This window comes from Tiliqua scincoides, chromosome 5, assembly GCF_035046505.1.
Source record: "Tiliqua scincoides isolate rTilSci1 chromosome 5, rTilSci1.hap2, whole genome shotgun sequence".
NCBI lineage: Eukaryota > Metazoa > Chordata > Lepidosauria > Squamata > Scincidae > Tiliqua > Tiliqua scincoides.
In genome coordinates, this window is record NC_089825.1 from 94,587,397 (window position 1) to 94,600,384 (window position 12,988).

Consider the following 12,988-nt stretch of genomic DNA (forward strand, 5'->3'; position numbering starts at 1 on the left):
CCCAGGTCTTTGTTGTGGGAGGGTGTAGGAGTTTCTAGCAGAGCAAAACAAAAGGCAGCACAGCAGAAACTCAAGGCTAATGTCCAAGGCAGTCCTTCAGGAGGCTTGTAAATGGCAAAGAAGCACTCGACATGAAAAGCTGGGTTCCATCACCAAGGTATATTATATACAAAGGATATTTACCATCACATGGTTGAACATACAGCAACACACATATGGCTTCTCGATTCCTATGTCCCCCTTCTTCTCTCTCCTTTTGAGCATTTTGTCTGCAGGCTTGGTTTATGCACAAGGCACGCCCACAATCAGGTGCACAGAGTTAGCAATCAGTTCCCCGCTGCTACTTGCTACATGCTACAGACAGGCTATTCAAACATAGTTCTTGTCACATTTTCTCCTGTGCACAGGACCTGAGTGATTTCACTGTTTTGTGACCTTTAATTACTTCTCTCTGTTAGCAGATTCCTGGAATTGAGATCTGCTCTTAGAACAAGAATGTAGCATTTGGGGAGAAAAATGCAAGTCAGGAGGCCAGTGTTGGAGGCCAAAATGGCAAAGACCTCCACTGCCACTACATATTTCCCCTTGGTGCTGAGGTAAGCAGGAATGAAAGAGATCCACACACTGCAAAAGACCAACATGCTGAAGGTAATTAATTTGGCTTCATTGAACGTGTCAGGTAGTTTCCTGGCAAAGAAAGCCACAGAGAAGCTGATGATGGACAGCATACCAACATAGCCCAGTACAGAGTAGAACATGATGATTGACCCTTCATTACATTCCATGATGATTTGTCCAGAAAGTGAGTGCATGTCAGTGTCTGGAAATGGAGGAGAGGTTGACAGCCATACAGTGCAAATCCCCACTTGGATGAGGGAGCAGGAAAGAACAATGGAGTTGGCCACCTTTTTCCCCAGCCATTTCCTCATGTTGCTGCCTGGCTGTGTGGCCATGAAGGCCAGAATGACTATGATGGTTTTGGCCAACACAGAAGAAACAGCCAGAGAGAAAAGGATGCCAAAAGTCAGTTGCCGGAGGAGGCAGGACACCTTGCTAGGCTTGCCGATGAAGAGCAGGGAAGAAAGGTAGCAAAGCAGGATGGAGCTGAGAAGAATGCAGCTGAGACTCCGGTTGTTGGCTTTGACAATGGGGGTGTTCCAGTTCTTCAGAAAGATGAGTATCACCAAAACTGTGATCACAGTAAAGGACAAAGCCACAGAAACCAAAATGGTTCCCATGGGATCTTTGTAACTAAGGAAGGTGATGAACTTGGGGATACACTGGTCTTGGTTCTTGTTTGGATATTGATCTTCAGGGCATTGGACACAATGAACTGCATCTGAAAGAGCCAGACAGAGAGTCATCATGTCTCTTCTTTCATATAGTACTTGATTCCTTATAAAGGCAGAGAACATGCTATGCTGGAAAGGAATGATTTACTTTTCCTTTTTTGCAATGTTCATTTGATGGCTCAAATCCCAGAAAGCAGGATGACATATGATTTGCCTTTATAGTTTCTCAGACCTGACCCACAGATTGATAGTTGTAACCACCAGTGAATTGTTTCAGTCTCTTTACTAGTCTCCTGGAATGAAACATTTTCCTGGTGTTATTGCCCAATCCTGGTGCCCAATCCCTTTTTCCTGGTGTTATTGACCTTACACTGCCAGAATTGTTAGATGTTTCAATTCACATTTTTGAGGCAGCAAGAAAATGTTTCAATGTGTAATGCCTACAACTGTGATCACAGTAAAGGACAAAGCCACAGAAACCAAAACGATTCCCAAGGGCTCTCCATAGCTTAGGAAGGTGACGACCTTGGCGATACACTGGTCTTGGTTCTTGTTTGGATATTGATCTTCTGGGCATTGGACACAATGAACTGCATCTGAAGGAACCAAACAGAGAGTCATCATGTCTCTTAGTTCATGTAGTTCTTGATTCCTTATAAAGGCAGAGAACACAAGATGCCATTCTGGAAAGGAATTATTTACTTTTCCTTTTTGGCAGCCTTCATTTGCTGGTTCAAATCCTGGAGAGGCACCAGCAGGATTACATGTGTGCAATTGTAGGGTGAATTGCCTTTATATTTTTTTAGACCTGAGCCACTGATTAATTGTTGTAACCAGAGACACAGTCTTTCCACTAGTCTACTGAAACACTGTTGTGGTTTTATAGCACAATCCTATGAGTGTCTTACACTGCAGGAACTCTCCTTCCAGCAGCATAATTTCTTTTACAGCTGTCAGCAAATCTGACATGCTGTTTTGCACAACCAGGCCACCACCACCAGCAGTGAATGGCCACAGCAAGTGATCTGTCCTTATCTCCTCTCAGATGTAAGTCATTGTGGGGGGAGGGGCAGAGGGGAACCAGAATAGGGAGGAACGGGGAAGGGGTCAGTGTGGAAAGGAAAGTGGATTGAACTTGGGAAGGGGGTTAGTAACACCAGCAGAGTGCCGCCAATATCCCATCCCACTTCCTGGCCTTGATCCTGGGTCCACTTGGACTTTTACTAAATCACTGAAACGGATCCAGATAGAAACATGCAGTTAGTGACAGCTTCCTCCAGGCAAGGGAACAAATCTCCCACTACCTAGAGGTGGCGCAAGTCCAAGGAGATCCAGAGGGGCCAGCGATCCTTACCCAGAGATAAGGAGAAATGTTTCCCCTTCCCTCTGGCTGAGCCACTTATGGCCCCTATCCTGCACTGGATACAGCGCAAGCCTCTTGGCTTGTCTGTTACAGTGCAGGATAGGATTGTGCCCTTATATCATGTAGTACTGAGGGACATAATTATCTTTATCCAGATTCAGGCCAATGTCAATTCCTGTGGAAGTACATCTTTTCATAGAACTAATGTAAGAGAAGATATTCCTATTGATGATTTTATTCATGGTTCTTTCTTGGACGTCCCATTGAAGAATATTTTGCTTCTGGTCATGCCAAACCGATCAGTGGCACCGCAAATAAATGAGATAGGAGACATACCCCGTTTTCTAACTTACCGGTCAATTATCTAGGCTTGTTAGATCAGCAGGACTCACATTCTGGCAGGTCAGTGAGCTTCAAGGCAGTCCCAAAATGCAATGTGTCATAGAGCGCAGGCTGGCTCTCGCTGACAAGAGTGAACAGTGGTGGCCAGTTTACACTGGTCATCCTGGTTTGTAATCTGTGATGAACTTTTCCTCCATCAATCTGTCCAAGTTTCCGATCCCTGCTCATCCATGTGCTTTCCTGCCTAACATTGGGCCAGTCCCTATCTCTCAGCTACAACATGGCGTTGTTGTTGTGAGAATAAAAGGAGGGAACTAAGGGCCTGATCCTAAAGGCCCAGCGCCGGCCCTCTGCCGGCACTGAGTGTGGCAAAGGTGCCAAAAGTCACACCTGAGACACTCAGCACCAGTTCAGCACTGACACTGGCTCAGCGCCAGTCTGTCCTGAGCTACTGCTATCCAGAGGCCTGTCGAATGCTCCATGGAGCAAAGGACCAGCTCCAAGTGGTGGAGAGGTGAGTGGGGGCAGGGGGAGGAGTTCTGGGGTGGAAGGAGGGTGAGGGGAAGGGAGGGTGGGGGAAGGGAGGGAGCACTAGGGGACAGTATCCTGCTGAATCCAGAACCCCACGTTGGGCCTCCTGGCCTGGCACGGGGCCTCTCAACTCCGCATGGGTTAAATAGCAGGCATTGACTTGAGTAGCCCCATTGCGGGGCCTGCTGAATTATCTGGGGGAAGAGAATGAATGTCTGCTTCTCCCAAGGACCTGCCAGTAGTTCCCCAGCATGCTCAGGACACAGTGGTCGCCATTTTGGCGTCACTGTTCCTCTGGGCACCGGGCAGTTCAGGATTGGGTTGTACATATGCCACCCTGAGCTCCTGGGAGAAAGGGCAGCATAAAAATGTGAAGAATAAATAAAAGTGATTTTAACGTACTTCCTCTGGGCCATGTGATCGACCCAACCCCCCAGCTTGGTATGCAATGCCAGCTCTGTCAGAGTGGGCTATAAATGTCATCATGAATTTTTGAAATAGAAATAAAAATAAACTGAAAGGCAACAGCAGGGTAAGGCCTTTGTAAAAAGCATTTCCCATCTCCACAACATACATCCAGATCTCCAGAATGGAGAATGGTCATACAGGTCTATGCACCTCCAGCTTCCTGGCACAGGACTGATCTGATTTAGTTCACATGTAAATGACCTAAAGCTCTCTAAAGTCTTCTGTGACTAGGAGATGATCAGTAAGAAATAATTCCAATGTTCATGGAAGAGAAGACTTGTGTTTCAGCAAAGAAATATTTGCAAACATTTCCACGCAGTTCTGTGCACTTGGACTTACCGGTCTGGTTTGCTATCATGCCTTCCGGACAAGGAATACACTCATAGCAACACACTGGTTCTCCCTCTTGAACTCTCTTGCTCTGTCCAGCACGGCAGCTTTGGACACATGTTGAACGGGGCGGAATCTAAGAATAGAAAATGGGGACACCTATTTGCCATTGGGATAGTTCTCTCCTTAAAGCTGCAGAGAAGGTTTTCAAAAGAGAGCCCAAATGAAATAGCAAGGACACTATTATTTGGCTGGGATCCGAAGTGGCTCTCTTTCTGCTCCACCTGCTGAAGTCAAAAAGGTATGTCTTGAATGAACATGTTAGTGTGATACTGCCTGAAAGGTTATTTTATATGGAAACATGAGAACAGGTTGCTGGGTGTCTGCCAAGAAAGGATGACTCAAGCAAGTAATTTCTAATTTTTTTTTGGGGGGGGGGGGAACGGCGGCACCAGCAATTCTATCCAATTTTCCAATACTGATGCAGCCACAACACAGCCTCAAGGGAAGGAAGCAAAGGCCCCTTATCGTTAGGAGACCTCCATGACTGCCCCCCCCCACTGTAAGATGTAACACACGCCCCGATGGCACGGCAGCATCAGCTCAGGAACATTGGATAGGACTGTGTTCTCAGTTTCAGAAGCAGTACTTATTATGAGAAGCCCCAGATCCACAGGTCAAAGGGGGGATTACTTTTTATCAGAAGTACAGTAAATCCCACCATCACTCTATCAGCCTGGCTTGTGAGGAGCTGCCTGCTTCATTGAAAAATTCCATGTTCGTTCTATGAACACACCTCGGTTGCACCACACATTTGGTCTGCTGAATGATTTCCACCCCTGGGTACTTCCTGACTTGGAGCAAATAATGGTAGCAAAACATGCTTCATACTTGTCTCCATTTTACTTCCCACTGAACTATTGAACGACACCATTGACCACTATGCAAGATCCCAGCAACAAGATAGTTGTCCTCCACGTGTGCATATTAATATGTTTTTAAAAGCATGCCCAATACAAATTAGTGGTATAAGAGGACGTGAACTTGGGCTTTTGGGTTTCCAACCCATTTTCAGCCTTTACTTCCTTGCTTTCTTACAAGGTAGATCTCATGTGGAGGCAGGATACTGTGGGATGCTGCTTTCTTTGCCACTGTAGATCTACAGGAGGAGGGATACTATGGCATCTCTTTGCTGCACGTATGGTAGCATCTGAGCATCTGCTCCTCCATTATTCCTGTGGGTCCTTTGGGGTGTCATTCCACCAGTGGCCATTCATTGGACTTATGCCCGTCCCTGCCCCCACTTGGTTCACTCTGGCATTGCTTCTCTGACCACTGGTGTTGGGGCTCAGTAGCTTGTAGTGACCAGTTCTATGAGCATTGGGCCAATGTCAGTCTGACATCAGACCTCCACCCCATTCTTGGTGGGTTGTGTCAGGGTTTCCATGGACAGCAATAGGGTTATTGGAAGGGCTGCAAAACTGTAGAGTTGACTGGGCTCTTGTTTCTCTTCCTCCTTTCATTGGGATTGGCTTGGGATTGGCAATGGACATCACAACAGCCCAGCAGTAGCATTGGTTCAAATTTGGCATTGCACGGTTTGTTAATCAATAATGTGGCCTCTGTCTCTTCATGCTGATGGTTCTCCAACAGCATTGCCATAAGACATGGACAGTAGCAACTGTGACTCTTAACTTCCCAATCTGATCCCTTGACTGCAGGCTGGAAGCAATGTGGGGTGATTTGTAGCTTTGCAAAATATGACCTGCTGTTGTATGCTGTGAGGTCACTACCACAAAAGGTCGGAAGTGCAATCCATGTAATAGCAGCTCTCCTGTTTCCCTCAGTGCTGCTAAGTTGGTGCAGGAGTAAGGGATATCAGTGGCAATGGTACCACTGATAGTTAATGCTCCCCCCATCTGGCATAAATTCACACCCCCATGGATCCATTCACACTTGCACTATCCTGCAGATATAAATAGATGCATAAGGCACCAGGAGGTTTACCTTGAGGTAAGGTTTTCATATCCCCCCCCTTCATTGAATGCAGCTCATGCCTTGATGACATGGCTGCATTGGCACCACTGGCAGGGGATAGAACTAAGACACTAGTTAGTAGTACCTGTGACTCATGTTGTGCATTTTATTGCTACCTGCTGAAATCTGCTATTCCACACGATGGCATCATCACTGATGGTAAAGTGTTGATCTGATGAAATCTTCCCAACTCGGACTTTCATGAAGGATTGATTGGGAAAAAGGGCCCCATTGATAAGATCAAATCCAAAGGATAATTCCTCATTCGCAAGCGAGACCTCCTGCCCAGCGTCATTGTTGAAGCGGACATGTTTGATAAAAGAGTGCCACTAATTTGGGAGAGAATATTGAAGTTACAGTCAAATCCTTCAGCGCATTCTGCCATTCAGTAGTGCACAAACTGTAAGAATCAATATAGCAGATTTCTCTCAGCTTACTGGCATCTGAGAATTTTTCATTTTTTCTCAATTTTTGTACTTGGTTTTGTACTCTACATAGGAAGTGACAAAGAGATCTGTGGTGATGCCAGGGTGGATGATTTGATTCAGTAAACTTTTATATCTCAATTTTCCCACACTATGGAACCCAACATCGTAATCACAGGTTTCCTAGGAGGTTTTTCATAATGGCCATAACTTGATACAGATTCGCTTAGTGAGAGCACACAGCCCATTTGATGTGCCCACATACTAGAACCAGGAAATGCAACTACTCAGAATACTCAGAAATCATGCCCATTGAGCTCAGTCACAGTTTTCTCCCTAGCAAACACTTGAGGTTGCATACAAATCATACAATGCAATGAGGAATATACCTGCCAAGGTTCAATGTTTACATGTTTGAAATGGCCTCTGTCTACCATTGTTCTTTTCCTGGACACATATATGGCATGAAAAGCATGTGCTACAGCATAAAGAGCATTGTAAACCTGGTAGCTCTGCCAACTCATTTCCATTGGAAACACAGGTATAGGCATGTTCTCCAATGATTCTTGTCCTGTACAGTGTTCACAATCATCTACATTTCCATTCCCACAACACTGAAATGTGAGTTGATAGAAAGAACAGAGAAAACGTGCCAGTGATTGATCTGGCCTGAAGCTCCAGAGGAAGTCCCTGAATCTGGGAACTGCATTTGTGGAAATGGAGAAAGATAAAGTGCCATGGAAAGTCCTTGCATCGTAGGAAGATCCAATTTCACTGATGAAGTCGCATTGAGGGTGTGTGATCCAAACTTTTCCTATATCGACCTTGAGTTTTTCATTTTCATGAAAGACTAATAGTAAAGCTAACAAAGAATGAATATCCCCCTGGACAAAAACCACATTGACTTCATTCAAGAAAAGGCTTGAGTTTATCTTATTTATAATGTGATTGTATTGGTGAATTTTCAATTGTTTTATTATTCCAGTTCTTTCCAAGAAAGCCACACAAATGCCACTCTGGGCAAGCGATGGTGCCAGCTTCTGCAGAAAGCTTTCTCCAGTATCATCATCTGACACAAAGAGGCCAATCCATGTCCATCTGAAATGCAGCAGTAGCTGGACTATTCCTGCATGCAGAGTCCCTTCTTTGGGTGCCATCCAGTAGACAGAAGGGAATTTTTTTCCAATGAGTGGAGCCTCATATGTCCTACAAGTGAGCTAATGGGGAAAAAAAATATGACTCATCAGTGCTTTGAAAACTTCCTGCAACTTTCAAACCAATAAGAATCTCTTCAGTACTAAGATGCAAACTTCTGCTTATTGATGATATTTTATATGTACTGAACAAACAGTATTCCCAACTGAAATCATTAATAAGAGACAATGGAAAGCAAATATTTCAATTGCTTTCAAGATGGCATGTATATCATGGCAGATGCTGCTGAAATTAGATATAGGTAGATCTTTGCTTTAAACATTCAGAAACTTGTATAGGGATAGCTGTAAAAAAAAGTCATGTTTACCACTGTCCTGTCAGTGTGCTTTATATGTCATCCTATGTTAAAATTTACAATCTAGGTCTCAAATACCTTAAAATGGATATTATCCACCATGATCCTAACTAGGCCTAGGCAGTCCTTTAGGACAGTGGAAAATTTCAGTCCTATTACCACAAATGGCCCACTCTCCATGCCAGCTACCTGTGGCGTTGAAGTTAATCCAACAGTGGGAGGAATAGGTTTGGGAGGGGGAAGAATGGGGAAATGTCAGGGAGGGTAGGAGGTGGAATGGTGTGGAACATGACAGTTGCTGATGACGTATCCTCAGCCCATTCCATTCCTCTTATTTATTTATTTATTACATTTTTATAACACCCTTCCTCCAAAGAGCTCAGGGCGGTGTACACGTCTGCTCCCCTCCTTTTTCCTCACAGCAACCCTGTGAGGTAGGTGAGGCTGAGAGAAAGTGACTGGCCCAAGGTCACCCAGGAAACTTTGTGGCTGAGGGGGAATTGCAACATGGATCTTTCAGGTCTGAGTCCACCTCCCAAACCACTACACCACCATTCCTCTTATTTAATAATAATAATAATAATAATAATAATAATAATAATAAAGGTATTTATATACCACCTTTCTTGGTCGTCAGATTTCTCCTCAGACTTTATTCAAGGCAGTTTACATAGGCAGGCTATTTAAATCCCAGTAGGGATTTTTACAATTGAAAGAAGGTTCTATCTTTCAAGAACTATAACAATTCAGATGTTTCTTTCTGATCTGGTTTCGCATTCTGGCCTCCATCCTCCCAAACTCAGAGCAGATGGAGTAACTCGGCTCAGCTTGTCAGCTGCTTCAAGGTCACACAGTGCTGCTGGCCTCAAACTGGTGACCTGCGGATGTTATCTTGAGGCAAACAGAGGCTCTACCCTCTAGACCAGACCTCCTGCCCATTTGTTTGTTTGTTTTTTTTTTTTTTTGTTTGTTTGTTTATTTATTGGCTCTCTTCCTCTCCCCTTACCCATCTTGAAGCTACACCAACAAAATAACTATGGCAGATCTAATGTGACCCAGAGGGATTGCAGCCGTTACCCCCAGGTAACGGAACAAATGTTCCTTAACAGAAAGTTAAGCTCCAGACTGCACCCCAATGAGATTCAGCATGTGTTCTGTTGGCACAGCTGCATCAGAGGGCATTAGGACTTAGCTACCTAGCTATGAAACCCAAATACCGGAAGCACATCATGTGATGCATGGTGGATACATGGTACAGACAGAAGCTTTCATAGGAGAGCTTTTAATTTGTTTCAGCTTCAGTTCTGAGAATACAAGGAAGCCTTCTGATAATGATTTTTTCTAGCCATACCACTTTCTAGTTTCCATGTTGACTGAGTTGGGAAAGTCAGAGGTCCTGTCATGTGATAAGAAATACATCACCCCACAATCCAAGGTAGGCACATTTGAAAGCTTTCTGTATCTTGTATGGTATTCTACAAATGAAATGTCTCATTACCTTTGCATTGTTGAACCTTAGAACAGGTACATATAAATACTTACAGCCCAATCCTAAGCAACTTTCCAGCACTGCAGTTGCAATGCAGCCCAAAGCTAAGGGAACACAAGTTCCTTTACATTGCAGAGGCCTCCTAGACTGCCCAGTCTCCCTGGGGCTGTCTCCCCAGCCCTCAGAATGCCTAAAAACTTCTCTTCCTTGTTTTTCCAAAAAGCCAGAACAATCTCTGGGTGTTTCCTTTGATGTGCTGGTTCTGAGGTATTTACTCCAATATATTTCAGTAAACTGCTTGGGAGGAGGGGGAATGGGGGGTCGTTTGCCTGTGAGCTTTATTTTGTTGCATGTGTGATGGTGCTCGGAGAAATCCTGGAACTTTGTGCCCATTCATTCATTTCTTCATTCACCTAAGTTCCATCTCTAATGTTTTTATTTAAATTCTATATTCATTTTATATTTATTTATTTTGCCAGCCCTTGACACTATGCCAGATATTTGATGCAGTCCTCTGGCTGAAGCATTTGGAGACCACTGGCTTAGAATATGCTATATATAGACAGTAATAATATAATAATATACAGTATTTATGCGGGCATTTTCTTAACATTTAGAAAACAGACTTGTTGAAGAATGACAAAGAATGATCTTCAACACATATATACCTAAGACATGTGCAGTCTTGAACCCTTGGCCCCTTGTGTGCCCTCAGCATTGAAGGAAGACCCTCTCTCATGCAGAATAGTCTTTATACTCCAATGATGCTGATTTTTCACCATTTATTCCCTTTTGCAAAGGAATGCTAAAAGGACCATCATCTGGATGATCTCCCCTTTCTGGGTGAGATAAATGTTTCTCCAATGCATTTGGTGCTGCTTCTGCTGGCGTTTGCAAAAGCACAGCAAAATTGGAGGTATTAACATTGAGGTAGAGATGAGGTCTACAATATTATGAATAACACCACCAGCCCAATGCACATTTAACTACCACACACTGTACCAGTGCCATGTTCTTGGGTCACTGGTGCAAAATCGTGCACTGAGCCCCAAAAACACACTTCCGTCACTGATGAGACCGTGGATGCTTATTCTGATAGCTATGAACCCACAACCCATACTTTCAGGCCCCTGATTTCATCCCTCACCAGTGGAGTGCCTCAAAGGATACCTGAATAGCAGTCATACTCCACCTATACAGGAATAATAATAATAATAATAATAATAATAATAATAATAATAATAATACAAGTGCACATACCTGGGGATACTTATAGAGGCTCAAGATGGTGGCCATTTGAATGGCATAGTCTACAGTGAGCCCTGCAATGACAGGCAAGATATTCCATTTTTTTCCACACTTGTAGTTAAGTGTATTCCTTTGCTGATTGTAGAGTAGATCTAGGGTTGCCTCGTATGTTGCCATTTCATTGAAAAAGTTGTCATAAATGTTAAACCCCAGGGTCAAATTGGGCAAGAGGATGGGGTTCCCATTTATCTCATCAATGGTGAAAATGAAGGAGAAGATTTGCTGATAATCTTTAAACATTATTCTGTAATGAGATTGAAATTGTGGCTAAGGCATTGAGAGATAATGTCTACTGCACTGGCAATAGCACAACCTACATCAGTATACCTTATACCTTATATTGGAAATCTGAAGCACAGTGAGAAAAGGAGGCATGTATTGCTCATTGCGCCCTTAATCTGCTCCTTCGGTATACTTTTTCTCCTGCTCATTTTCCACACCTTCAACCACTCCACCACTGATGCCACAATAATTATCAAAGGAGGTGGTTGTTTTCCACTCTGAACAGACTCAGTTTCTCACAATGCTATAGTGATGTGTGAAGGTTCAGCTTAGCTTCCAAAAGCATGAAAGTATATGATCAAAAACCCTGTGTTGGGAGTCCAAGGACATAGCAAAAGTAGAGGCATTATCCAGGTTAAGGGAACAAAAGTTCACTGTCTGCTACTGCCCCCCGCCATAAGATGCAGCAGACATTCTGTTGGCACAGCTACATCGGTATGGGGGGAGTTAGATAGTACGGGACTGTATGTATGAATGTATGTATGAAGGACCGGTCTGTCAATGACTGTTAGTCATGTTGTCTATGTGCTAGATTCCAGTTTCAGGGGCAGAGTGCCTTGGACAGCTAGTAGCAGGTGAGCAAAATCTCTCCTGCCTTTCACTCCTGCTCGTGGGATTCCAAAGGGTGGGTGTTGGATCTCTGCGGGAAAGAAATTATTGGATTAGAAGAACCTTTGTTCTGATCCATCGGGGCTGTTCTTATGTTCTTAAGACATATGCAGCCTTTTTATTGAAAAATTATATAATTATATCACTTAAATTATATAACAAATTCCTTCAGAATTTAAACTCTGAATACCCCCTAAGATTCTTTCGGATTAGGGTCATCATTATAGCTCAGCGATGATGTGAGGAGGATGCAATTCCTTTATGAAATAAATTATAAAAAGAAATTAAACTTTGTCAATCACTTTTGATCACTTCTCTTCCATGACGCGAACAGCTGCTCATGTGGAGATTCCACTGCATGTTTGAAACCCTGGGCATGACCTGGCAAAAGCAACTAGAAAAGATTACAAAACTTACGCATGATCACTTGCTTCCATAGGTGGTGGTCTCTGAAAGTTATTGACAGGCCTTAAGGGTTGTAGAAAAGATAGGACCCCACCAATGATAGCATCTCCTGACCTACGAAGATTGTTTTCATCCTCACAGTCAGCATACATATCCTCTGAACATAGAGGTGGAGTAAAAAGCAGCAGCAAGAAGAGCAAAATCAGCCATAGGTTTGAAAATAGATGGGGTGCAAGCTGGTAACAGCTGTACAGCTGCATTCTTTCGATAGTCCTTGGAGCCTCAAAAAAGCAGAACTGTGTTCCCGGAGATTCTGCTCGAAAGCTTTTCCCTGTGTGGTGAACTAAAGACGATACGCCTGATTCATCCCTACCCTCAATTGGAGAAACACATGACTTCTGACTGAGGCTGCTGAAAAAGACAGTTCAAAATAAAACCATCCATGTTTTAAATCTAGATTATTTTTCCATTATTAACTGTAGAAAACAAAACAAATCACAGTGATATAAATGATTACAGAATAATATGTACTTCCCTGGTGACCTGAATACGCAGTGCAACTCGAAAAAACATCTGTGTTTGTGAGAATCTGACTAG

The 12,988-nt window shown here is 43.6% G+C and overlaps 1 protein-coding gene across 1 annotated transcript; it reads right to left on the minus strand.

The window, feature by feature from the left end:
* Positions 1 to 437: 437 nt before the first annotated feature.
* Positions 438 to 11,335, minus strand: LOC136652376 (vomeronasal type-2 receptor 26-like). The gene is made up of 4 exons (XM_066629314.1): positions 11,048 to 11,335; positions 6,480 to 6,692; positions 4,336 to 4,462; positions 438 to 1,339 (listed from the first exon to the last, which is right to left on the minus strand). Exons 1-4 carry the CDS (start codon positions 11,333 to 11,335, stop codon positions 438 to 440), a joined length of 1,530 nt encoding a protein of 509 aa, XP_066485411.1.
* Between the last annotated feature and the right edge of the window lie 1,653 nt (positions 11,336 to 12,988).

What these genes read in the sequence shown, in the direction of transcription:
- LOC136652376 (XM_066629314.1), bottom strand. Translation starts at nt 11,335, where the DNA reads ATGTTTAAAGATTATCAGCAAATCTTCTCCTTCATTTTCACCATTGAT. An exon ending in GCCTCTATAAGTATCCCCAG is followed by an intron (nt 6,693 to 11,047) that starts GTATGTGCACTT and finishes CTCCCAAATTAG; the next exon opens with TGGCACTCTTTTATCAAACA. An exon ending in CATGATAGCAAACCAGACCG is followed by an intron (nt 1,340 to 4,335) that starts GTAAGTCCAAGT and finishes TGGCTCTTTCAG; the next exon opens with ATGCAGTTCATTGTGTCCAA.